The sequence below is a fragment of the Pantherophis guttatus genome, chromosome 3 (assembly GCF_059756535.1).
Source record: "Pantherophis guttatus breed Tessera chromosome 3, ASM5975653v1, whole genome shotgun sequence".
Classification (NCBI taxonomy): Eukaryota; Metazoa; Chordata; class Lepidosauria; order Squamata; family Colubridae; genus Pantherophis; species Pantherophis guttatus.
The window spans coordinates 150,428,894-150,455,747 of NC_142065.1; the positions used below are offsets into that span (position 1 = coordinate 150,428,894).

Below are 26,854 nucleotides of genomic sequence, written 5' to 3' on the forward strand. Positions count from 1 at the left end.
TTTTCACATTTATTTAAGTGAGCTAAAATATTCAAGAAAAAAATCCCAAAGATTTTTTGAAACTTGCTCATTTATTTACATATGGTAACTTATGTCTTGTAAAATATTTTGAAATGTTCACTAGTGATCATAAATAAAGTGACTTAATAGCAATATAGTAACTGATAAAATATTCATCTGTGTTAACACAGGTGTAGTATAAAATTACAATTGAACCTAAAATTTTTGTTGCTAAGCAAGACATTTATTAAGTGAGTTTTGCCCCATTTTATGACCTTTCTTGTCACAGTTAAATGAATTGCTGCAGTTAATAATGTGATTGTTAAGTGAATCTGGCTTCCCCGTTGACTCTGCTTGTTAGGTTGCAAAAGGTGATCACATGACCCCAGGACACTGCAACCGTCATAAATACATGCCAGTTGCCACGCATCTGAATTTTCATCACGTGATCGTGGGGATGCTGCAGCGGTTGTGTGAAAAAAAGAGTTACTTTTTTCAGTCCTGTTGTAACTGAACGGTCACCAAACAAATGGTTATAAGTTAAGGACTACCTGTACAGTGTCTGTATATAACATGTGACTGTATCTGTTCTCTGCTTAGGCTATTTGGAAAATAGAAATAGTGTTAAGAAGTCAATCAGTTTCTTAGATATTTAAAGAAAACCTGCTAGCATTAATTCATAAAAATAGAAGACTAAATACTAGAAAGAGACTAGAAAAGAGTTGGATATAGTGGTACTTGGGCATAGTGGTGTAACCATGTAAGGTAGCTTTCATTTCTGCTTTTTTAAGTATAATTTGCTTGTAGCTCCAAACTGAACATTTATCAAATAGACAAACAAATGAAATATTTCTGTTTCTCTTAAAATGACATACTTAAAAGCCAAGATTATAAATCAACTTGAAGTCCTGATTTTAATTAATCCTATAGCTTGCTTAAACTATTATACATTAGAACTGTTAATATTATATACAGGCAAAACCTACAAACAAGTAAAGGATATAACTGAGAAATAGGATAGGAGTCTATGACAGCTTATAGTTCCTTAGAAATATTTGGAGAATTAATCATTAGTACTCATTCTTTAGAATAATTGTTGCTTAGGGAAATGTATACTCATTGTCTACATAAAAATAAGGTTATCTTAAAATTTTGCTTCATTTAGCATAAACAAGGAATATTTTGTCTAGATGACACAGACAAGCACCTTTGATTCTGTATCAAATTTACTGTACATGTATTAAAATATCAGTGTACATTTTCCTTAAAAGACATTTATTGAATAAAAAACTTACACTCAGCTTAGTAAAAATGATTGCGTGCAAAGAAAGTGATAAAAATGATATAAGTTGATCAATTAACAATATTTTGGAATATAGATCTATGATTCCATAACTACATATTAATACATTGTTTAAAACCTGCAATCATTTTGATCAATACAGTCATGGAGAAATTAGTTATACTTGACTTCACTTTATGACACATTTATTTGGCATTTGCTGGAAATTTTAACACATGATGATCTGATCCCTTAAAGAATTTTTGTGAACAGGTACTTCATTCTGGAATTGAATAAAAATTTCATGAACAATTATTTGCAGAATTGAGATTTTAATTTAGTATCATACTATGCAGGAGTCGCCTAAGATTAATGCATTTAAGTATGTATTCTCCCAAGGTATAGATTCTGAGAATCCAAAACAAGGATACAGTTTTGCAAGAATACTACATTGTTCAAGCGACACCAGATAAATGGTCAATACTACCCACCTTGGAAAAAGCATTTTAGAAATCAAAATCATATTTATTTTTTTTATGAATTAACAATATAAGATATCACATTAAGCCTTTAGAGCTATAAACCTCTGCACTCAGTTAAAGACTGAAAAATGAGTGCAATTAAATTCCTTACAAAAAAGAAATGTGCTATCTTTTGTATGGTGATTATACTTACTTCCTACTTAATCACAACATGATTCATAAACACTGATACTGGTCATAAATCTAAAACACATTTTTCTTTCTTAACCTGGTTTTAAGCAAAGAAATCTGAAATAAACATATATACAAAAGCTTTTAAAAGTACAAAAATAATATCTATTTGTGATTGATCATGCTTTACAACTTTCAGTTGAATACACATGCAAGATAGTAAAACATAACAGCAGTCCTAGTCAGGGCATGTGACTAGCTCCTGATAGAAAATGGGTATGTATTCAAAATAAATTTAATGCCCAATACTGCAGTATTTAAGTCTCTGCATGTGTATGTACTAATACAACAGCTTTCATATTGTTCTTTTTAAAAAATCTCTACATTACAAGCACTAAAACCTACAATAGCTATATGACTATTTTTACAAAGAAATATAATGTACAAAGTAAAAGTAGGGGACATGTATTACCATGCAAAATTTAGGAATTATATTAAACTCAATTTTTAAAAAGTTGGCAATTCCCATAAACACTCAGAACATTAAGCCAATAGTAATCTCCGACTAATATTATGTTATACCAAAAGAGTAAAACAAAAATAATAAATTTTATAATTTGCTGGTTTTTGTAAAATATTTAAATCGAGGAGAACAAGTCTGTAGCCTTCATTTTCTTCCCATTAGATCATGAAATGAGCTAAAAAGAAAAGAAAAAAAAAACATTTCATCTTCTATATATATCACCTTTCCATGAACATTTTGCACAGGCTACAATTTTAACATCTTACTTTAGAGAAAGTTCCAAAAAAATCAACAGGATTTTCAATTAATATTAAGGTTATTGATGTTCCTTTTTTTCTAAAAAATAGTTTTTATTAAACATTTTTCAACTTTAAAAACCACAAGTAAAAAAGAAAAAAAGGGGGAAAAATACAAATAAAAAAACACAAGCAACACAACAACGTGATATAATTTTACAGCTTTCCGTATCAGCATGTATATTTTGCTTTTGTAATTCACTATTCAATACCCACTTATACAGTCTACTCCAAGTTTTATAATAGTCCGACTCTTCTATTTCTTTTAACTCCATGGTCATCCTGTCCATTTCAGCACATTCAAGTATCTTCCTAATTACCATTTCATCTGAGGGGGTATTTATTTGTTTTCAGTTTTGTGCAAAAGCGATACTAATAGTGGTTAGTATGTGTAATATTATGTATTGATAATTCTTATCCATTTTTGGATCTAGTATGCCTAATAAACATAATTCTGGTTTCAATTCTATCTTATGTTCCATGATTCCTTCCAGCCATTCCTTAATTTTAAGCCAATATTTCTTAGCGTTGGGACATGTCCACCACATATGGTAGAATGTTTCAGATTTATGTCTACATCTCCAACACTCGGGGGATAAGTTTGGGAACATTTTGGCGAATCTCGCTGGGGGTAAGTGCCATTGGTAGAATATTTTATATAGATTCTTCTTATAGGCTACTGCCATCATAACCTTATAATTTCTTTCCCACAATTTGTCCCAATGTTGTAGCTCAATATTATAGCCAAAATTCCTGGCCCAACTTATCATTGTCTCCTTTACTGTCTCTTCCTCCATTTTATATCTTAAAAGGAAGTTGTATATTTTGGTGTTTTTGCTGTTATTATACATCTATAGCATAGGATCAAGAAGTGATTAAACAAACATTAAAGCAAAATTACCAAGATGCATATTAAACAGAGTTGAATAAAATTTGGGCCTGAGGAACTGAGTTTCACAGTTAAGTTTACTACTCAGTTTTTAAGTTTTCTAAAATTTAAATATATTTATTTACCAAACCCATCTCAGCGAAGCAAGACATATATTATAGTTGAAATTTAATATATGATCTCATTGATCAAGTATTTACCTCTTTCACTGTCTTTTTGATGAATTCTTTTCTGTCAGATAAGTCATAACTGGGATAGCTTTTATATACCTGTAATGATCAATTTAAAACAAGTTTAATCAGGTGAAATGGAATGAACCCATTTATGATGGGAAAAAGGAAGGATTCTGTTTTAAGAACTATTTCCTTCAGTATTTTCATTATTAAAATTGTTCCCTCAACTATTTGCACGAAGGAAATTATGCAATAAAAATAAAAAGTACTCATGTCCCCAACCATTACAACAAAACTGAGGAAAATTAGTACTGACTTGCACTCTATTTCACAGTGAATCCTTTCCAGTTCTCATCTTCATATACGGAAAAGAGAAAACTGAGCTAAATGCTTACCCTGAAAGTTTACTATTTTTTTGATTTGACAAAAGCATTTAAGAATGGATTAATGTTCCCTATAACTTGAAAGGCAGGGCTCATATGACCTAGATATTTTTCTTTTAAATGTTCTACTGATGGACTCTTTAGACTTCTCTCGTATAGCTGACTCTGAGAAAGTACAAACCAAAGGTGTCTATCAAATAAAGGAAGACAAAAAGGAGGGGGGATGTTAATACACAAAATTGTTGCCAGAAATTGGGCCAATTACTTCCTCTGTCTAATCTACCACAGAAGCTAATTGCTGCAGGAACAGAATAAAGGAAGATTTGTGTGTATACTGCTTCAGATCTCATTAAAAATATTTATTTATTTTGAATGCTATATTAAAAAAAAAATATGTATTACAGGAGAGCTATGAAAGAGGAAATATACAAATCAATATTGAAAATGTCAGATTAGGACGGGAAGGCTCATATTCAGAATTCTATTCCATTATGATCCTCATTAATGACCATGGACTTGTCGGTATACCTCAGCTCAAAACCATACTAATTTCTAAAGAATTCATGTGTTGTTGATGGCAAAGCAGACAAAACAAAAGTACAGGCCTTTTTATCATGCATGCTGCATTCTATTTTGTACTGTATTTTCTTTTATGCAGGATGGTCTGTAATCTGTAATCAAGTTTGGTTGACTAATTAAATTTCAGCTCTTCACTGGACTGATTGCAACCATTAAAAGGGGGGGGGGGTTTAGGAAGGAATAGACTTCCTTGCTGCAAAGGCAAAAATAGGCAAAAACTACAGAAATACTGGATCTTTATTCATAGCCTTGAAAACTAAATGTACACAGTAAATAGTACACAAAATAAATGGCTAATATATACCTCTTTACAAATTTGTTTCATGGTAACTTCCTCCAAATTTGCATCAGCAAGTAATTTTTTCACGGTTTCTTTCAATTCTTCATCTGTAGGTGGCTTTTTCAATTTTTTAATTAAAGGCTCATCATCTGAACTATTCTCAGATTCACTTTCTAAATGAAAAATATTTTGTTAAAACGCAGATAACTGGTTTTTTCTTCCACCAGTCAAATTTAACTTTGAATAAAATTGCAAATTAGTTTATATTAAAGAAAGCTTTACATACTGGGATTTTTCAAAGAGAAAGATTCAGATAGTAAAAAGGTATCTTTTAGATTAGAGTACCTCAACCTTTCTGGCTTTGCGGACTGGCCGGGGGGAAGGGGATGGTCCCATGCAAGTGGCGGGCAAGTGCATGCACACAAGCAGCTCCATTTGGAGCATCTGCGCTTGCCCAATGCTCATGCAAATGTCGTGCACCCTTGCCTGCCACTCAAGGCCCAGTAATGGGCTGCGGCCCAGCGGTTGGGGACTTCTATTCTTCTATTCTTTTCTCCTGTTTTCATATCCTCTAACTTTATTATTTCTTATCCCAGTCATCTCTGGGTTCTTTTCATCCAGTATAAATGAGAAAGGATAAGATAATGTTTGATTTCTAATATGGTTGGTTTCATTAAAAAAAACAATTCCTCTTAACCTGACAGAACAAAGGAACAAATTCTTTTTGTATAAAATATGAAATTCAAAAGTGCCCTAGTTTCCATGCAATAGCTCCAAATCATGTGACTGAAGTTGTTTAACAGAAACTGAGTTCAGTATTTCCAACTGGCCTGCCAAGACATTTGCTTTTTGGTCCCAACAGTCAAGGTGAGCATTAATATTAATGCTTAATTAATTATTTTGATATAAATCAATTTTTTTTTAAAAAAGCCATGAAATAGTACAAAATATTTTGAGACATTAAGAATGCCTGGTTCCTTAAAAAACACCCACCCACCCAAAACCACCAGTTGAAATTAGTTTTTTTGTCAGCTTATAATATCTGAGATTTGATGAATGGTGAATTTACCTTTTTTGGCAGAGTTCTGACTCTTCTTGGTTGTACTGCTATCTGCTTTCTTGACATAAGCATTTCTTGAACCCTTTTTGCTTTTTGAAGCTACTTTTTGTTTGGGTTTTTCTTTCTTTGTTGATTTTTTAGGTCGCTGTGCGGTAGGTAGAAAGCACAGTAAAATCTATTTCAATATCAGTTTTAAACATACTGAACTAATGCAAATTTAATGCTGAAGAAATAAAATAAAAGTATAACCCATTTAAACACTGTTATGTACACTTTACCTGTCCCAAATATCTGTGGCTTGTTAGAACAGGTGTTCTATTTTTTTTTTTCAGTATGCAAAAAGATACATTATAGAACATGTAGAATTGTGCCTAGAAATCTGATACGTAGATGATTTTGATCTTAAAATAACTATGTTATAACATTATAAATTGTAGTTTATAACTGCCATTATCCAGCAAATTCTTTTAAGAATCATTTATAACATTAATATATCTTAAAAGCGATAAATTCAAGGAATTTTGGGACTATCTAACAATCTGTTCCCATGCGTTTGCCGTTTAACTTAAATTATTGGCAACAGTATAATTCTTTAGCACATATTATTTATACTGAAGTTCTTACCTCTTCTTCACTTTCTTTATCTTCCTCAGATGATACATCTTTCCCTTTCTTTTCATCGTCCTCACTGCTAGATTCATCTGTTAGGATTTCAGGACATTTGGTGCGTTTGGCTTTCCGTGCTGTTCCAGAGCTACTACGCTCTTTTTTACCACCTTTGTTGGGAGTTTTCTTGGATTTTGGCAATGGCTATTAAATATTGAAAATGAAGTAATTTATTTAAAAACAAATAGTTTTATAATCTATATGTATCATAGGAAATACTGTAATTTAACTAACTTTGATGATTGTTCCTATTTTGAAAATTTGTTGGGAAAATAGTTTCATAGGATTATAGGTTTATTTTAAGTGAATCAACATTTTTTGACTTTTATAAATTGTTTTGGGCTAATTTTAGCTTTCAATATATATTATGTATTTTATGTTTTCATTTTTTTAACTTCTCAACTTATTTTTACTTTTGTGTATTAGACTCCTAATTCTTTTTCTATGGGAAGTCATGATACGCATTAGATGAGTAAACACATGCATTTTTAAAAAAGAAATAGAACTGAGTAAGAATTTAATCCCCATTCAGATTAAATATTGAATGTTACATATATGTGACCTTTTTGATACATTTTTCAAAGGTGCTCTGTAAGTGGGCAGTAACTCCCAGAAAGTCGGTTCCACAGAATTCAGCAGAAAATTATTGAAAGCAGAGTTTAAGGATTTCTATTCCCTGACTGAAGAGGATTGTTTCTTTATAATTTGCATTTAGTCCTCAGTCTCATGGATTCTGGTGATCTGAGATACTTTGTATTATTTATAGAGATTAGGGAAGATTGAAGAGGTAAGGAGAATATGGGTCTATAAAATTTAAATGCTATTACAGAACAAATCTTAACAACTCTTAATGAACTGTAGTTTTGTTCTACTTCAATTTGCATCTACCGTAATTTTCTCACTGTAAGACGCATTCCCCCCCCCCAAAAAAAGTGGGTGGAAATGTCTGTGCATCTTATAGAGCTAATGTTGCTGAAGCCCTGCCCATCCGCTGGCCTCCACCCTTTGGCCGTTTTTGGCCTCTGCGCATCCTGTTTTTAGCTCATTAAAAGCGGCTGCGGCTGCCGCCTAATGCAATCGGCGGTGGCAATTGGCAGTGATCCCCGCTGTCTGGAACAGCTGATCAGCGGTATTCCTGGAGTCCGATCCCACTGCCAATCAGCTACTGATAATAGGGTGAGGCTGAGATAATGTGCTGAAGCTGACCAGGCTGTTTGCTGCAGGGACACTAGCCAGATGAATACCAATGGATGCTGGGAGGCAGAGGTAGATTTTTTTTTCTCGTTTTCCTTCCCAAAAGCTAGGTGCTACTTATGGTCCAGAGCGTCTTATAGTGCAAAAAATATGGTATTTTTTGTTTTTTAAAAAGGGAAAAATAAGGAAACAACCTAATAGTTTGAAAATAAGCCCCACTAAAATGTTTTAATTTTCAAGCATGTTAGTACAACAAATTACTGTTTATTTTAGATATATTTGTAAGGTCATGTTTTCTGAAAGCAAATGCTGATAAGCTTGCTTATCAACCTGATAAACAAACTGATAAGCTACAGTAGTTGTGGTGAGTGGGAAGTCATATAAATATTGAAGGCAAGTGCAGCTATTAGGTTTCAAATCATATACTTGTATTGTTAATGGAATCATGAAGACATAATCAACCCATTCAGATAAGCATTTGTAGATGCAGGGCAACTCTTGAAAATAACAATCTTTAATAACCTTACTGAGGTTAAAAGGGCATTTGATTTGGTGTTAAGAGTTACTTTACGTAAACTTTAATCTCAATAATATCTCAAATTTCTCACCTGTATAAACTGTGTCCTAAGCCATGGCACATGGTTTTGCATGAAATAAGTAAAGCATTAGTGTAATTTTGTGCTAACAGCTAGCCTCAGAAGGAACAGTTGTAAAAAACCAGGCACAACATCCTGTCTTTTTTGTTATAGGGAACAATGTTAATATGTCCAATTTATGTCCTAAACCCCATTTTAGTTTAGATTAAAAGAATGATCTAAGCATAGCTCTCACCTTGCCTGAAGGTTTTGGATGCATTAAGAAATTTAAGATTCTTGCTACCAGTTCACTGTTAACTCCTGATCTTTCCAAATCAAGAACTTCACATATGCTTTTTAGCATTGCATTTCTGTATCTGTAGAGAAACACACTTCTTAAAATGTTTTATAAGTATTTACTAAATATGTAATACAAATAGACAATATATTAAATATAGGTAATATAAAAGTGTGGGATTTATATACATACATACATGTTTGTTTGTGTGTGTATGTATCAGTGGTGGTATTTAGCTGGTTCAGGCGAACCAGTAGCGGTGGCTGCGGAAGGCTTCACCCACCAACCCAGATGTCATCACATCCCGTTTTTGATGCTCTGCGCATGCGTAGAGGTGTCGCTCGCTTGCTTCGCTTGTGCACGCGCTTCCATTTGCAAACCGGTAGTGAAGGTAAGTGAATACCACTACTGGTGTGTATATATACACATACTCACACCTTGGTAGACCAATGTATTTAAAATCCAGAGGCCTCCAAGCCCTTTCAAACTTTAATCAACACTCCTTATCAATGTTACCAACTATCATTTTGCAGATAGACAACTACATTAATATGTTTTATGCTTCTTTTTTAGCCTCCACACAACATATCCAAATCACTCACATTAATCAAGTATTCTTAAAATTAGTGAAAATTCAGATATTAACAATTGTTCTGATTGTTACATTTCCTATACATGAAATAAAATTGCACAAAAAGTTCTCTTAATCATAAATACCAATAGCAACTTGAAAACTATGGAAGACATTACAGTTAATGCAAATAGAGAAAACATTAAAATTTGACAGTAGAGGACCTTTAATATTTCTTCAAAGGGAACTAATATGTTCTCTTTTGACTGGATTGCATTTTAAATGTACAGATGTGAAAATCGACAGTATTTTATTCAATAAATTATACTCAAAGCTACACTGCTATAAACATATCAGCAACAATGTAATGTTTTAGTATAATTTAAGGTAATATTTAAATTTCAGTTGTTTAATTTTTTAAACACGCTATGTTAGAGTATAATATCAAATTATATTAAATTATATTCACAGATATGATTTGAAATACTTGTACAGTGAAGTTACTAATTGAATTTTGTCCTGGGAATGCACATTAGGCTCCAAATATTTTGAACATTAATTATATTGATTAAACATGTTAAAGTCTCACTTTTTCAGCATTTCTTCCTTTTTCTTGTATTGATCACTTCCTTTTTCAAATGGAAAGCCACTGAACTGTCCTACATTCTTTTTCAGTGAAGTAACCTAAAAAAGAATACAATTGGTCAGTATAAAACCATGTTGCAATATTCTTTATTTTATCTAATTGTCAAAATATCAAAGTACAAATGTGTAGCCTTAAAATCAGATAGCAAACTGTCGTGTCAACTTTGACTAAATTCTAAATACATAACAATCAAACTACAGAGTAGTTCTTGATATACAATCATAATGGAGGCTGCCCATCCACAACAAGACAAGAGGGGCTAATTCTGGCTTCACAAGACCAAGCCTTAAGAACAAATGCACACAAAGCAACAGAACTGAAAAGAGAGCCACAGACAGCAAATGCTGCCTCTGCAAAGAAGCTGAAGAAACAGTGGGCCACCTAGTTAGCTGTTGCAAAAAGATGGTACAGACTGACCACAAATGACATGACCAAGTAGCAACAATGATGCATTGGAAGATCTCCAAGAAATACCATTTGCCTGCAAGCAGGAATTGTTAGGACCATAAAAGAAACAATGTAATAGAAAATGAAAAAGTTAAAAGAAGTTAAAGTGCTCTGGCAGACAAACATCTGCTACATAACCATTGTCGATAAGAAAGACAAAAATTTCTGGATAGTGCACATGGCAGTGCCTGGAGACAGCAAAATAGAAGAGAATGAACTGGAGAAAATAACAGAATGCATATGCAAATAGAAATAACATGACTGTGTCAAAAGAAAGCAAATATAGTTAGAGTAGTAACTTTAGCAGCAGTACTTTAGCGGCAGTACCAAAAAATCTGGAACACCATTTCAACAGAACAGGATCAGCATTGACAAAATCACCATCAGCCAATTGCAAAAGGCAGCCTTCCTCAGAACAGCTTGTATCTTGCCACAATACCTTTTACCTTTAATATCATCAAACACCTGCCTATCCTTGGGAAGGACTCGATAGGTGGACAAAAATGCCAAATCCAGTCTAAACATCTGGCTGTGTGACGAACCATAATAATAAAAAACATTTGGGATCTGTAACAAAAATTGAACTGTACTTTGACCCAGCACCAGCAGATCCCATATTTATCAAAATGACACTTAATAACAGAAAAATATTTATTTGAAAGCCTAGAAACAAGGATTCAAGGAAACCTGTAGCCAGTTTTGCATTGCTAATAGATATGAACACTTACTTCTCTTGAACAGCAATTACTTTTTGTTTTGGAAATGAAACTGGGATCAAATAGGAGCCCACAATGGGAGCCCACAATTTCGGTCATAAGTTGTTACAGTTGTAGGTTGAAGCACATATAACTGTCGTCATGACCATTTTTACAATGGTTGTAAAGCTTGTAACTGCAGTCATTAAATGAATTGCGTGGTCATTAAGAGAATCCAGTACATCCAATGGAATTTTTTTTTTTTTTTGCCATTTTCTGCTGGAAAATATTGCAAATCACAGTCACACAGCTGGGCAACTCTGCAACCAATTATGTATGTGAGCCAGTTGCCAAGCACCCAGTATGTAATCATGCAAACATGGGGTTGTAGGTGCAGCAGTTGTAACATTGAGAATGGGTCTTAAGTAGCTTTTCTGAAATCCATCATAACTTTGAATGGTTGTTGAGTGACCCATTGAAAGTTAAGGACTACTGGTAACCAAAAGATAAATCATGTAATTCTAAGAGGCATAAATAAAATATGTGCCTCACCAGAAAGAGGCTCATCTAGTATTTACCAGGATTAGGGCCTTTATGGCAATGCCTCCAATACTTCTGGAATCACTTTCACTTAACTGCCTTCACTGTTGTGTCTGAAGAATTTACTTTTGTAGCTTTTGCTTTTGCTTTTATAGCTTAAGCATTTCCCCTGTAGACATGTTTTCAAGTCTACAGGGGAAATGCTTTTAAGAATGATGTTTTTGAGCCAATTTCTGATAATTTTAACTATTTATGGTTTTGTTATTTTGTTTACATTATGTATTATATTTTCAACTTTGGATGTAATTGGAATTTACTGGATTATATTGTAAATTGCTGTAGGCTTCCATTGATGGTAATATGCAGCATATAAATGTGCTTAATTTAGGAAATGGTGTGATTTCATAGAATCATTATATATCAACATGAATGAAAAGCATGTTATGAGATTTCTTACTGTGCCTGGCCTGTTGTAAAGAAGTTTGTGTAAATTTCGAAGTTCATCAGTTTTCTTCTTACTTAAAAAGTACTGTATTCTTTCAATTTCACAAAGTTTTTGACCCTTTCCTGAAAAAGCAAATATTATGTTATAATAATCAAACAAAGTTACTTAATCACTTTTTTAGCCAATCTGTTATTTGCTTTAATCAAAGCCCATCCCCATATTTATTGCAATACTGCTTCAAAATAAACATTAAATGTCCCAAATACCTAAACATATGATAGTTTAGAAAATTACAAATGTGATCTTTCATATTATATACACAAAGGTTTTCTCTTCAATTAATACTTGTTTGATTTCAAACAAAGAAAAGTGTAATATGCAAAATAAATAGCTTGCCTGGTGTAATTGTAAAAGGTTCCTTCTGTAATGATGACACCTGCATTGTCAATCTTTCTACTTTCTTCTTCTCTCGCTTTCCTTCAACAATGAGGCTCTTTTCTGAAAGACAATTGATAGTTTCATGCAGTTAGGAAAGTGGTTGAAATTATTGCACAGAATAAACAAAAATAAAGTAATATGTAGGCTTAATAAAAGTGTATGTGCCACTTGAAAAAGCATTCTGACCTAAAATACTAGCAAATTAAAGTCAGATGTAATCAGATACTCAAATAATTTAACAATTTATCCACAAATGGAATGGAATAGAATATAATAGATTTATTTGATAAACTATGATTAGACACACAAGGGATCTGTCTCTGGTTCAGAAGCTCTAAGTGTACATGCAAAGCAACAGAATCATCACCTAAAATATCTAGTTTTAAGTGTGTTCAGCTCCAGACTGTTCTAGCTGCACCACATGGACAGTTGTTTAACCCCCATCTATATGCAGATTCACCAGTCTCAAATGAGGCCAATGACACTTGTGTCATCTGCAAACTTCAGTACTTTAACAGAGGGATCCCTAGAGATGCAGTCATTGATATAGAAAGAGAAGAGCAATGGAGAGAGCACACAGCCCTGAGGGAGCCCTGTGTTAATTGCCCAAGTACTAGATGTAATTTTCCCTACCTTCCCCTGTTGCTTCCTAGTTATCAAAAAGCTAATAATTCATTTACAAGTATGGACAAGCACAGTGAGATGAATCAGTTTAGAATAAAAATTTTCTGGAATGATGTTATTGAATACCAAGCTGAAGTCTACAAAAAGGGCCTGTGCACAGGTCTCCAGAGATTCAAGGTGTTGCAAGATGTAGTGCAATGCCATTTTGACAGCATCATCTGTCATCCTATTTGCTATAGGCAAACTGCAGGGGATCTAACAGTGGATCCGTGATGACTTTCAGGTGGGCCAGAACTAATCTCTCAAAGGTCTTCATAACTACAGATGTCAGAACAACTAGCCTAAAATCATTCAGCTCCCTGATGTAGGATTTCTTAGGAAATGGGATAATGGTAGAGAGTTTGAAGCAAAAAAGGACATAACACATCTCCAGTGATTTATTAAAGATCGGCATGAAGATGGGGGCCAGTTATGCAGCACAAGCTTTCAAACAAGGAGTTACTATTTGAGGCAGGTGCTTTTCTGATCTTTTGTCTATGAAATGGACTTCACAAATCTTTTGCTAAGATCACCAGAGGTAGGGAGCCCAGAGGGATGGAGATAGGTGTAGGAAATTTGGCTACTGTTGGTATATATGAGGTGGGGAAGGTAGCGGTAGATGACAGTGATCTCCTCTCAGACCTATAGTAGAACACATTCAGTTGATGATTCAGTGGGATTTTATGCATTATCTCCTATCAAGCACTTCCAATACAATTTGAAATTTAAGGATCATGAAAATATAGCATAATTTATGATGTTATGTTAACCAAGTAACAGGTCCTCTGGTTGTCTGTTTGCATCCTACACCATGGAATGAATCCAGTGAGTATGATGAATCTCCTGTCAACCAGAGAATCATGCAATAAATAAATGAAAATCAATATATTTCTCTGCATGACTCAACATTGGCATTATACGTATAGAAAATAATTATTGTAGTATAACATCAAATACTGATTTCTATGTTCTGATACTTTAAAACGTCAAAGCATAAGTTAAAAATACTGTCTCTATTACAAAGTTTGGAACTAAAAGTATAACTTAAAGTAGGAAACCTTAAAAAGTTAAACTGGGAATGCTAGAAAAAATATTGATAGGCTTTTAAAAATAATTTTATTATATTTTCATAACTAACAATATACAAAATTTCCAGACATTAGAAGTGAATAAATTTGATTTTGAACAATTCTATAGGGGTAAAACTCTCTACTTTGTCTTGATACTTCTATATTTTTTTATACCTCACGTATATGTATACTTTCTTCATTGTTGCCTGCAAATTAGGAAGTGCATTGTTTGGTTTTTGAGGACCAAAGGATTTTGTAGATAGATGCAATCTCAACAGATGAATCTTTAATCACAAATTGACTAGCAGTTATTTATTGAATACTGAACACAAATATGAATTACTATACATTCAAAAGCTTTTTTAATTAGCGGACGACAATGAACAAATAGCAACAAAATATTTCTCAATACATTGTATATACAGTCATGCTTCATTTCTCTTAAGCATGATGAGTGAATATAATTAATAATATTTTGAATTAAATCACTGGAAATGAAAATATTACCTCCCAATATGTCATCAAGCATTGCTTGGCATTCAACTAAGCATTTACATAAATAGTTCAAATAAAAGAACTAAACTTATTAGAGACTTAATGCAAAGCTCAAACGTTTTGGTGCCATGACCTGCTAAATTAAATGCATTTGTGTGACAAGTCCTTTCCATAAACAGAACTATCATAACGAAGTGACATGGTTCATATGCCTGGACAAGCCCAGACAATAGAAGCCCTGTCAAAGGGTAGTCTGATAGCTTTATTCAGGGAGAGTGGAGATGTATACATTCATTAAAGGTAGTTGACTTACAACCATTCATTTAGTGACTGTTCAAAAGCCAGTAAAAAAAAAGTGACTTATGACCAGTTCTCACGACCATTGCAGCATTCCCGTGGTTACGATAAAAATTAAGACACTTTGCAACTGGCATAGATTTCTGATGGTTGAACTGTCCTGGGGTCATGTGATCACGTGACCTTCCTAAGCCAGATTTGTTGCGACTATATGATTCATGTAACAACCGTGACAAAAAAAGGTAATAAAATAGGGCATGACTCACTTAACGGAAAAACTGGGCTCAACTGTGATTGAAAGTTAAGGACTACCTGTAGTATGGTGCAGCCAATACTGGCTGCTTCTTTTGCCTATTTCTGGAGGAATCTTTTTGGTGCCTAATCCCAGAAGCCCCTTTGGAGGAATCTAAGTCAGCAGGACAACCTCCTCCACTAGTTTAGAAGTCAATCCCACACAGGCAAGCAATCTTAAGGCAGCAATCAGAGCCAGGCCTCGTGCCTGACCGGAGATAGACGACTTGGTGAATCTTGCACAGATGGATTGGCATTGACAGTATAGAACTCTCCTCAGCACATTTCTTCCCAGATAGCTTGTCTCTACTCCTGGGCTGTATAAGCACCGGGCATGCCAGTACCTGTTGCAGTAGGATAGTAACTTAGCAACAGGAAAGGCCTGTGGAAAACACCGTAGCTTTTTTTTCTTTGTTCTATGGCAGATCTATAGGCACCAACAGTGAAATGAGACTGCTGGAGTTTGTACCAGGAGTGTATCTTTGCTTCACTTATGTAAGCAGAAATGATATTCTGTTCTCTTTCACATTGGGAAGTGCATTTCCTTTCAGACAAATCTGGTAAGATTCACTGAGACTTATTGTTACTGTTTCTCTTTTCTATCCCTTGTCTGAAAGTAGCAATTCTCTTTGTACAAGCTTGGCTTGTAAATGAACAGCTTTATCAATGCCAAACCATACTTCCACTCAGCCAGGACAAAGTGACAGTCAATTTCTTCAAAGAATGAACATGATCTCCACCTTTTAAATGTGACTATTGAGGGTCACATCTCACAATTTGAAGTTCTCCATCGTTTGTATAATGAACAGAAAATAAATGTAAAAAAAATATATTCACTGTTCTCTACAATCTACAATCAATTCCATTCTGGGGAGTTTCTACTTGAAAGTGACAAGGAGCCAGAGGAGGATGGGATCTGAAAATAGCTTGCTGTCTATACAGTCGTTTGAATCTCTGTTCAGAATAAATTCCACTCACCTTTTTCCTCTTCCTCTTCCTCTTCCTCGTCCTCGCTATTTTCAGTTCGTGGTTCTCTTTTTTCCTTTTGTTCAGTAGAAAGTAAATCATCTTTTTCAGAAACAGAAGACATATCTGCTTTCTTTCTGCACAGACAATATAGGGGAAAATATCAACTTAGTATAAAGCATTTTATTACTACTAGTACTGTGAATTTCAACACACAGTAGCAGTGTTGCACCTTCTAGCACAAAGGTTCAATGTGCATAGTCATAATTGGTTTATTTTTGGCTTAGAAGGATATGTGAGCCTTAAGGTAAAGGTAAAGGTTCCCCTTGCACATATGTGCTAATCGTTCCCGACTCTAGGGGGCAGTGCTCATCTCCGTTTCAAAGCTAAAGAGCCAGCGCTGTCTGAAGACGTCTCCGTGGTCATGTGGCTGGCATGACTAAACATCAAAGGAGCACGGAGCATTGTTACCTTCCTACCAAAGGTGGTCCCTATTTTTCTACTTGCATTTTTTACGTGCTTTCGAACTGCTAGGTTGGCAGAAGCTGGGACAAGTAACGGAAGCTCACCTCGTTACGTGGCACTAGGGATTCGAACCACTGAACTGCTGACCTTTCGATCGACAAGCTCACGTCTTAGCCACTGAGTCACCGCGTCCCTTCTTGTGAGCCTACTCATTACCATTTAATGTTATATACTTATTAGGTGACTCATATTTGTTCCATAAACAAGGATTTAAAAGTCCTGCTTTACCATTATATAAGCTCAGTTACTGCCTTTCAAATTTTCTTACACAAGAAGCAGTGTTTAGGAGTAGATATGTATTTGTTAAATAACCTATTAAATACAGCCCCAAATCTCATGTGAATATTTTGCTATAAATTCAACATTATCTGGTAGGTAAATCATATGCTAATAAACATGCAGATAAAGACAAACTACTAGTAAATAAAACAGATGGATAATCTATTGAATAGTTTTATGACCACATCAAAGGTAAAATACAAGGTGTATTTCCAAGATAAACTAGGTAAAAGAAAATATAATACATTATTATATATTAAATTTATTTGTTCCCCATCTCACAAGTATGCTAAAAATAATCAATTATTACCTTCTATTATTGGTAATGGAAAAAACTGGAAACAAATTCCTTGTGTGTCCAATCACTTGGCCAATAAAGAAAATTGAATTGAATTGAAATACATTGGCTCTACATGATACCGAGTTATTTAATATAATTCTTAGCTGAACTGCCTTCTCTGTAAACTTAGCAGTTCTGCTAACAATGTATATGTTAGAGCCTAAGAGGAAATAGGACCATGTGTGATTCAGGCCCCAATGGGCAATCTTTTCATATATGGATTTAAAACACCTAAGCCTAAGGGGCATGCAGTTGACAAACGAACAAAATATGAGCAATATCTTCAATGGCTAGGGCACTGCATGCATATATCCTCTCATATAGGAAGTTGGAAGCACCCAAATTTGCCATGGAATCAAATGACTTAAATTTTGCTCTAGAGTAAGCTGTTCTGCAAATTAAGTAAAATAAATTCCGCATTAAACACACTAAAAAACAGAAAGATGCATTCAAAATAATGCTTTCCATAATTTTTATGATACAATTTCAAATTGTTATATCCTGATTCGAGATTTCCAGTTACTTAAATAGAATTGGACAATATGACTCCCACATATGAAAGGAAATTAATCAAAATTGACTTAGAAATCTATTACTAAACCAATTATTTATTTACTTATTATATTTATAGTATATATATTATACTTATTAATTATAAAATTAAGTTAGAACATTTTTGCTTTATAACTCAAGTCAAAACTGTTTTGTAGTGCTGCTTTGAGAATACTTCTGAACTAGAGATAGACTTTGGTCTCACCTATAAAAAATGGCAATGGATCACTCAATACATTAGATTATTCAATACATATTTTAAATAGGTATTTGGTATATATCTGCTTGGTAAATTTCATACAGGGACAGACAGAATTCCAAATAAATATTTATATTGAAATTAGTCCATTCTTGGCTTTGTTACTATACTAATATGTATAGAATCAATCCCAAAAAAATTCAGATGTATAGATATAGCAACCAAGATAGACTTAAAAATCCTCGTTCATTTTGACCAAGTCACTATTATACATAAGAACATAATAAAGATCAATTTAGACCATGATTACTTGAATACATATGGACAGCACGCAAGAAAACTAGAGCAGAATCTTTTATTTTTATTTTTTTATTTTGAATTTGTATACCGCCCTTCTCCCTGAGGACTCAGGGCGGTGAACAGCCAAGTAAAAACATCAAGTACAAATATTAAAATACAGTTAAATATATATATATATATATATAAATTTGGCCCGATTAAATAAAAAAACAATAAATAAAACACTTAAAAACATTTAAAAAATTAGGCCAGCCCGGCTTGCTGGAAAAGGAAGGTTTTAAGGGCATGGCGGAAGGCACTGAGGTCTTGGATTCTCCTTATCTCTGGAGGCAATTGATTCCAGAGGGTAGGTACCCCCACAGAGAAGGCCCTCCCCCTGGGGGTCACCAGCCTGCACTGTTTGGCTGATGGCACCCCGAGGAGGCCCTCTCTGTGGGAGCGCACGGGTCGATGGGAGGTCGTCGGTGGCAGCAGGCAGTCTTGAAGATAGCTAGGCCCTATGCCATGGAGCGCTTTAAAGGTGATAACCAACACCTTGAAGCACACCCGGAAGACCACTGGGAGCCAGTGCAGCTCGCGCAGGAGCGGTGTTACATGGGAGCGCCATGCTGCTCCCGTCACTACCCGCGCTGCTGCGTTCTGGACCAGTTGGAGCCTCCGGGTGCTCTTCAAGGGGAGCCCCATGTAGAGAGCGTTGCAGTAGTCAAGGCGAGAGGTGACGAGGGCATGTGTGACTGTGCACAGGGAATCCCGATCAAGAAAGGGCCGCAACTGGCGAATCAGGCGAACCTGACAAAAGGTCCCCCTGGTTACAGCCGTCAGATGTTCCTCCAAGGACAGCTGCGTATCCAGGAGGACTCCCAGATTGCGAGCCCTCTCAGTGGGGGCCAACGACTCGCCCCCAATAGTCAGTGATGGAGTCAACTGACTATATCGGGATGCCGGGAGCCACAGCCACTCAGTCTTGGAAGGGTTGAGCCTGAGCCTGTTCCTCCCCATCCAGATCCGCACAGCCTCCAGGCACTGGGACATCACTTCAAGGGCATCGTTGGGGTGGCCAGGGGTAGAGATGTACAGCTGGGTGTCATCAGCGTACTGGTGGTATCTCACCCCAAAGCCACGGATGATCTCACCCAGCGGCTTCACATAAATGTTGAACAGGAGGGGCGAGAGGACCGACCCCTGAGGCACTCCACATATAAGAGGCCTTGAGGTCGACCTCTGCCCCCCTGCCAACACGAACTGCGACCGGTCGGAGAGAAAGGAGGAGAACCACCGTAATACGGTGCCCCCCATCCCCAACTCTTCCAACCGGTGCAGCATGATACCATGGTCGATGGTATCGAAAGCCGCTGAGAGGTCTAACAGGACCAGAACAGAGGAGCAACCCCTGTCCCGAGCCCTCCAGAGATCATCAACCAACGCGACCAATGCCGTTTCCGTGCTGTGCCCAGGCCTGAAACCCGACTGGAACGGATCTAGATAGGATGTTTCCTCCAAGAATTGCGGAAACTGTCGCGCGACCACACTCTCAACAACCTTCGCCAGGAAGCGAAGGTTGGAGACAGGACGATAGTTGGACAATATTGCTGGATCCAGGGATGGCTTCTTGAGGACAGGCCTCACCACCGCCTCTTTCAAGGCGGCGGGGAAGTGACCCTCACTCAACGAAGCGTTGATAACACCCTGGAGCCAGCCTCGTGTAACCTCCCGGGAGGCCAGTACCAACCAGGAGGGGCACGGGTCCAGTAAACATGTGGCCGCACTAAGTCTCCCCAAAATCCTGTCCACATCATCGGGAGTCACAGCATCAAACTCCTCCCAGGTAACATTCTCAAGACTATTCCTCGCCACCCTGCCCTGATCTACCCAGTCAGAGTCCAAATCCCCCCGGATCTGAGCGATTTTGTCATACAGGTATTGTCTGAAATCCTCCGCCCTGCCTTCCAAGGGATCCTCCTGCGCTCCCGGATGGAGCAGGGAGCGGGTTATCTTCCAAGTGCATTTCCCAAAAATTAATAGTCAAGAGGAATATTGTTTTTCAGTGATGAGAGCCTTATGTTCCTTGAATGCATTTATCCCCTTTTAAAATTGTCTAACTTAATGAAGCTTTGCATTAAATAATGTAGTTTATTTACAATTCAGAACTTTTGAGAAGTGAAATATAAATTCAAAAACTTCACTCAGCCATGGAATTCAATGGTTACTTTGGATAAGGCAGTACAACTCAAACTACTAGCTCTGAAAACCAAGCTGCTTGAATAAGGACACCAGAACATTCCGTATAATGCTAAATAATAAACCCCAATATGACATTCTGTGTCTGATTTTCACACTTATATATTTTCTTCACTGAAGTAGGCAATTCTTGCTATCTCTGCAGACATAAACAGACTATTTTAAGAGGCCACTTCATGCAGTTGGTGGAGAGAGCGTGCAACAGATGAATCTGTACAACATGCTTATCAACTGGATCATGTAATGGAAATAACCAATCATCTGGTCTTGCGTAATACACCATACCATAAACTAACCATACTGGTACATTTCTCACAGCATTTTAGGCTAAAATACAGCTGGTCATTTTCTGATGCAGTATTGATGTTTGCAGATTGTCAGCTCATAGAAACAAAATATATTTTTCGAATAACACCAAAAAGGAATGTTTCTGAGTTGCACAGAACTTTTCAGCTTCAATGTTTTAATTTTTAGCAGCTATTTTGAAACAAATTCTCCAGTAGCTAATACCTGCAGGTAGTAGCACATTGATGAGATAGGCTGCCAATAAATAATGTAGTAGTAGTAGTAGTAGTAGTAGTAATAATAATAAATAATAATAATAATAATAATAATAATAATAATAATGCTGTCAGCAACCCGCTTCAACCATTAGTGCCAGTCAATATTTGTGATATATTTTTAAATGTTCAGTTGACTGAGTTTCATGTTTAATGAATATAATCATCATCATCATCATCATCATCATCATCATCAAGGCGCTACGAGTAGGAAATCAAAACACCCCCATCTTCCCCTTAAGAATTGCAAATCCCAGTAACTTGTGAAAGAAAGTCAGTTGGGTGACTTTGGGCCAGACCCTTTTTCTCAGTCCAACCTACCTCTCGGGGTTGTTTGTTGTGGAGAAAATCGGAGGTAGGAGTATTAAGTCTGCTCGCCTGAGTTTTAAAGGAGGAGATTTCAGGCAAGGAATTACACGGACGTGAAGCAGAGGAAGAGCACCGAGGCTAAGAAATTACACCAAGGAGGAAGAGAATAATAATAATAAAATATCGCGGCCGAGGAATTACGAGGCGTCCCCAAGAGGTGAACTGATCAGTTAGGCGCCTTCCTCTTCTACCGTGATTTATCCCATTTTACTACCGCTGCTTGCTTAAAGACCATAGGCTCCTGTAGCCCCAGAGGGCAGAGAACACAGCCTCGGGTAGCCGGCGAGGACTGTGACAGGCAGCAGAATTCCGGCGGGAAAAACAGTTAGAGCCGCGGAAAACGTCAGGCCTCGCGCTGGCCGCAATTGAAGTCCACTCTGAGGGGAGAAGGGAAGAGAGGCGCTGAGGGACTCTTTCCCCTTTCCCGGTTCTATGGGGCGCCGTGCTAGGCCCTCCCCGCTTCCCCGGCCGAGTTTCGGACACTAGCACACCGTCCCTCCGGTCGGGCCTGTCACAAGCATTTTTTCGACCGTTATCCCAACAACACCGAAACACCCACCTCGGATACTTCGGGGCGCTTCTAAGAAAACGGGCCCAGCAGCGACGGAGGCGGCCCCCGGATGGCGACAAAACAAAACGCTTCAGGAGGGCACGACCCGCGTTTAACAGAAGCGGGGTAGGGGGTGATATTGACGTTACTGGCTTTCCTCACAGAAAATCAACAACGTTTCAAAATGGCGGGTTGTCAAAGGAGAAGAAGGAAGCGGGAAAGTGCCGGCCAATAGATGCTCAAGGCGTAGACCCGAGGAGGCGGGGTTAGAAAGTGATGGGCAGGAGAGCAAGTCAAAGACATGAATTTTTCGAGGAAAGTAGACGGAGCATGCGCAGAGTCGGAACGCTGTCCGGAGTGGGTGAGAAGCTCCGCGAGGCCACCTGCAGTTCCTCGCGCGTTTTTTTCTTCTTAATTGTGAGGTGGACGTTGCATTCCCTTCCAAATCCAGAGAATGGAGGAAGGCAGGGTTTCTTTCTTAAAGCTTAGCTTTTTTTCTCCTCCCCCTTTAAAACTCCGTGAGGGAAGTATATGATTTATTTACCCGAAATAAGTGGAACAAGTAGAGCAGGTATAACTTGGGAAACGACCCTTATCCCAAAGAGGTGGATAGGTGAATTCTTGGTTTGGTCTGTGCTTAAATGAGTTGCACAAAGCAAAGATTAATAGGATATGTCTGGTTAGTGAAAAGAAGGATTAGGGGTGACATAATAGCGGTGTTCCAGTATTTGGGAGCTGCCACAAAGAAGAGGGAGCCAATCTATTCTCTAAAGCACCTGAAAGGAGGATAAGCAACAGATGGAAACTAACCAAGGAGAGAAGCAACCTAGAATTAAGAAATTTCCTGACGGAACAATTAATCAGTGGAACAGCTTGCCTCCAGAAGTTGTGGGTGCTTCAACACTGTAGATTTTTAAGAAGCGATTGGACAACCATTTTGGTTGGAAATGGTGTAGGGTCTCCTAGGGGGTTGGACTAGAAGACCTCCAAGGTCCCTTCCAACTTTTATTCTGTAAAGGAATCTTTATTGAATATGTGCCCTGGTTTTTGGATCACAGTTTATTGAATAAAGTGTACCAGGTAGTCCTTGACTTACGACCACAATTGAGCCCAAAAAATCTGTGGCTAAATGAGAATTTGTTAAGTGAATTTTGCCCCATTTTATGACCTTTCTTGCCACAGTTAGTAAGCGAATCAATGCAGTTGCTAAGTTAGTAACACGGTTGTTAAATGAATCTGGCTTCCCGATTGAATTTGCTTGTCAGAGGGTTGCAAGAGGTGATCACGGGATCTCAGAACACTGCAACCATCATAAATATGAACAAGTTGCCAAGCATCCGAATGTTGATCACATGATCATGGGGATGGTCATAAGCATGAAAAATAGTCTTAAGTCACTTTTTCAGTGATGATGTAACTGAACAGTGACTAAATGAGCTATTGTAAATTGAGGACGATCTGTAAGTGCCTGAATTTACATTAGGCACCAAACAAATGAGACACGCTTTGGCTTAGAGGTATTTTGTTTATTTAAAACATTTAGAAAGCTGCCCAATTCAAAATTTATTATTCTGGGTGGCATATTGAACTAAAATAAGCCACAACAAGGCTTATCCCCTAGGCTGGATGTAACAAGCACTAACAGAACAGGTAATAATCCTGGCCAAAAGTCTAGCCACCTACGCCTTAAAGGGGAGCTTGTTTTAAAGATATAGTATCTACTGTACCTTTTATCCAGATCTAAATATGGGCATAGCACATTCAGATATCATACCAAAGTGGACCATCTTCATGAAACTGCAACGTACTTTCCTCTTAGAATTCTTGACACTTCTTCTATTTTTATACCCTCACTAACTTGCATGCCAAAAAAATAATGTATTTGCTTAATTCCAATAGAATGTTAGACTCAAGGAGTGTCAGGAATTCCAGAATGAATGTTGTGGTTTCATTAAAATGGTCAATCTCAAACCAAAGAAATCTCTGGACGGGATTTTCCAGTGCTGTTAATTTATGACAATATTATTACACCCAAACATATACCATATTTTTCTGAGTATAAGACATACTTCCCCCCCCCCAAAAGAGGGTGGAAATGTTGGTGCATCTTATACACCAAATACAGCCATTTTTGGCCTCCCGAAGCCCCGCACCACTTGTCCCATTTTTGCAAAAAATGGACACTTTTTTTTTTCAAAAACAGGATGCACAGAGAGTTTGGGAGGCCTGCAGAGTGCTCCTGGGGGCTGGGGAGGGCAAAAACCTTTTTTTCTTACTTACCTCTTCAAAATCTTGGTGCGTCTTATATACCGGTGCGTCTTATATTCTGAAAAATATGGTACATTCTGGTCTGGACACAAAATTATAGCCAGATTTGAACTGTCATTTGCAGTTAAGATGCAATACATAGGACATATCTTCATTTGTATATTTTATGACATCTCTTAATATCCATTGGCAGTTGTAATGAATATTCCTCAATCAGAATAAGCCCCTACTACTATAATACATTTCAGTATTTAATTTTCTGAATCAGAAATGGAAATTAATTTCCAGAAAAATGCTAGATCACATTCAGAATAACTAAATTGGGACAGACAAAGTCAAATAGGTGATAGGTTTTGCACAAACCTATGATTGAGGTAATTGATTGCAGTTTGTCAATGTTGTCCAAAATATTTGGCTACTCATTACTGCAAGTGGAAATGGCAGTGACTAATACGCATATGAGAGCCAGTTTGATATAGTGGTTAAGGTACCAGGCTACAAAATGTGAGTTCTAGTTCTGCTTTAAGCATGAAGCCAACTGAGTGACTTGGGGCCAATCACTTTTTCTCAGCCTAGGAAATAGGCAGTGGCAAACCTCTTCTGAAATGGCCAAGAAATTTGCCATGAAAACTGCAGGGATATATCCAAGCAGCCTCTAGAAGTCAACACTGGTAGGCATACACACATGTGTATACACACATACACACAGAAAGAGACCATATATTTTTGCAGGAGTCATAGACCCTTCCTCACTTAATGTCTAAATTTTTAATTTTACCCAAATCTGTATCAATTTATTGTTGCCGATTTAGTCCATAGAATTATGTAGCTGGTCCCCAAATAATTCAGTCTTTTCTTCTTTCAACAAAAAGTCGTTATTGGTTTTCCTTAAACTAACTGACCTTTGCCATTTTTACAAATTCTTCCAGTTTTATAATCTAATCCAGAGGTGACAAACTCGATTTCATTGAGGACCGCATCAGGGTTGTGTTTGACCTCGCCCGGGATGGGTGCGGCCAGGGTAGGTGGGTCTCATTTTTGCTGGCAGAGTGCTGCAGGAGGCTGTTGTGGCCCAAAACGGGGCCCAGGGGGGCTGCGCATGCCCCCCCAAGCTCTATTTTTGCTGGCAGAGGGCTGCAGGAGGCTGTCACGGCCAAAAATGGGGCCCATGAGGGCAATCTATATTTATAAGCAAAATTTGAAGTTTATTTATCATGCAGTCAATTTTATCATGGACTTTTTAAACAGTTTATCCTCTGTTTCAAGGTTTTGATCTTCCTCTATGTGACCCCTCTTGTGTTTGAAGAGAGCTATCCTTCCCCCACTCTTTAACTGAGGTTGAACTGACCCCGACCCCAGTGTCACCCGTTGCCGCCGGAATGGCAGCCCCGAGCTGCCAGGTGCGCCAGGGCTGACACCCAGTTGCTGTCATTAAGCAAGGACCATGAAGGTTGTTTAGCAAGGATCTTACCTGACTATGACTTCCAACCTATCAACTTCCCCACTGACTTTGCTTGTGGGAAGCTGGCAGAGAAAGTCACAAATTGCAATTTGGGATGTTTTAACATCATGATCACGATCTGTGTGATGAGCATCTGGTTTGTGATCTTGTGACCAAGGGATGCTGTGCCATTTGTAAGTATAAGGTCCAGTTGTTCAGTGCTATTGCAAGTTTGAATAGTCATTAAATGAGTGGTCGTTAAACGAGGATCACTTATAATGACAGAAAGAGGCATTGGATGAATTTTGACATTGGTTTTGTGTTTATGAATAGTCTAAACGGAATTTTTTCATGTGAACGCTAGAGGGAGCTTTGCATCAAAGTGCAACAATGATTTTTATAATCCTCAGGTTTAGTTAAAACAAATTTTCAGGATCCACTTCTCTGCATATGTAAGCAATGTTAGGAAAAGTTTTTATAAGATTTGAGCTAAACTTGCAAAACATTTAGCTATAATAAAAGCTTCATACAAGATAAAACCCGTTGTTTCAATTCCCTTATTTTTCCTCTCTGTTACAATAATAGACTTTAAAAAACTCAAAAATGCAATACAGGTAGTCCTTGAGTTATGATGGCAATGGGAACCACTGCTAAACAGTGGTCATAAAGCATGATGTCATGTGACCACATTAGTTAGTGGTGGTAATCCAGGCAGTCCCTAGTGCCATTGTCACCTGAGATGTGTGGGTCATTAAGTGGGAAGCATGGGTGGCCCAGGTAAGGAGCTGTGGCAGTGTCTCAGGGTGTGGGGGAGACCC

General features: G+C 37.1%; 2 protein-coding genes across 3 annotated transcripts in view; one reads left to right on the plus strand and one right to left on the minus strand.

Moving 5' to 3' along the window:
* Nucleotides 1–1,208: 1,208 nt before the first annotated feature.
* On the minus strand, nucleotides 1,209–22,534 carry DEK (DEK proto-oncogene). Of its 2 annotated transcripts, XM_087890350.1 has the most exons (11): nucleotides 22,337–22,534; nucleotides 16,428–16,552; nucleotides 12,592–12,693; nucleotides 12,208–12,317; nucleotides 10,012–10,106; nucleotides 8,810–8,930; nucleotides 6,743–6,928; nucleotides 6,128–6,263; nucleotides 5,083–5,231; nucleotides 3,844–3,912; nucleotides 1,209–2,633 (listed from the first exon to the last, which is right to left on the minus strand). In XM_087890350.1, the coding sequence occupies exons 2-11, from the start codon at nucleotides 16,537–16,539 to the stop codon at nucleotides 2,622–2,624; spliced, it is 1,092 nt and encodes a 363-aa protein (XP_087746476.1). In that variant the 5' UTR covers nucleotides 16,540–16,552; nucleotides 22,337–22,534; the 3' UTR covers nucleotides 1,209–2,621. The 2 variants fall into 2 exon arrangements, with proteins under 2 accessions (XP_087746476.1, XP_034285132.2); XM_034429241.3 differs by lacking the exon at nucleotides 1,209–2,633 and having other exon boundaries at nucleotides 3,832–3,912; nucleotides 22,337–22,470.
* Nucleotides 22,535–22,601: 67 nt separating this feature from the next.
* The window catches only part of RNF144B (ring finger protein 144B), a 70,369-nt gene continuing 66,116 nt past the window's right edge, over nucleotides 22,602–26,854 (plus strand). Inside the window, exon 1 of the mRNA XM_087890351.1 lies at nucleotides 22,602–22,688. Within this exon, the coding sequence (XP_087746477.1) occupies nucleotides 22,604–22,688 (85 nt within the window). The 5' untranslated portion in view covers nucleotides 22,602–22,603. The remainder of the gene's footprint in view (nucleotides 22,689–26,854) is intronic.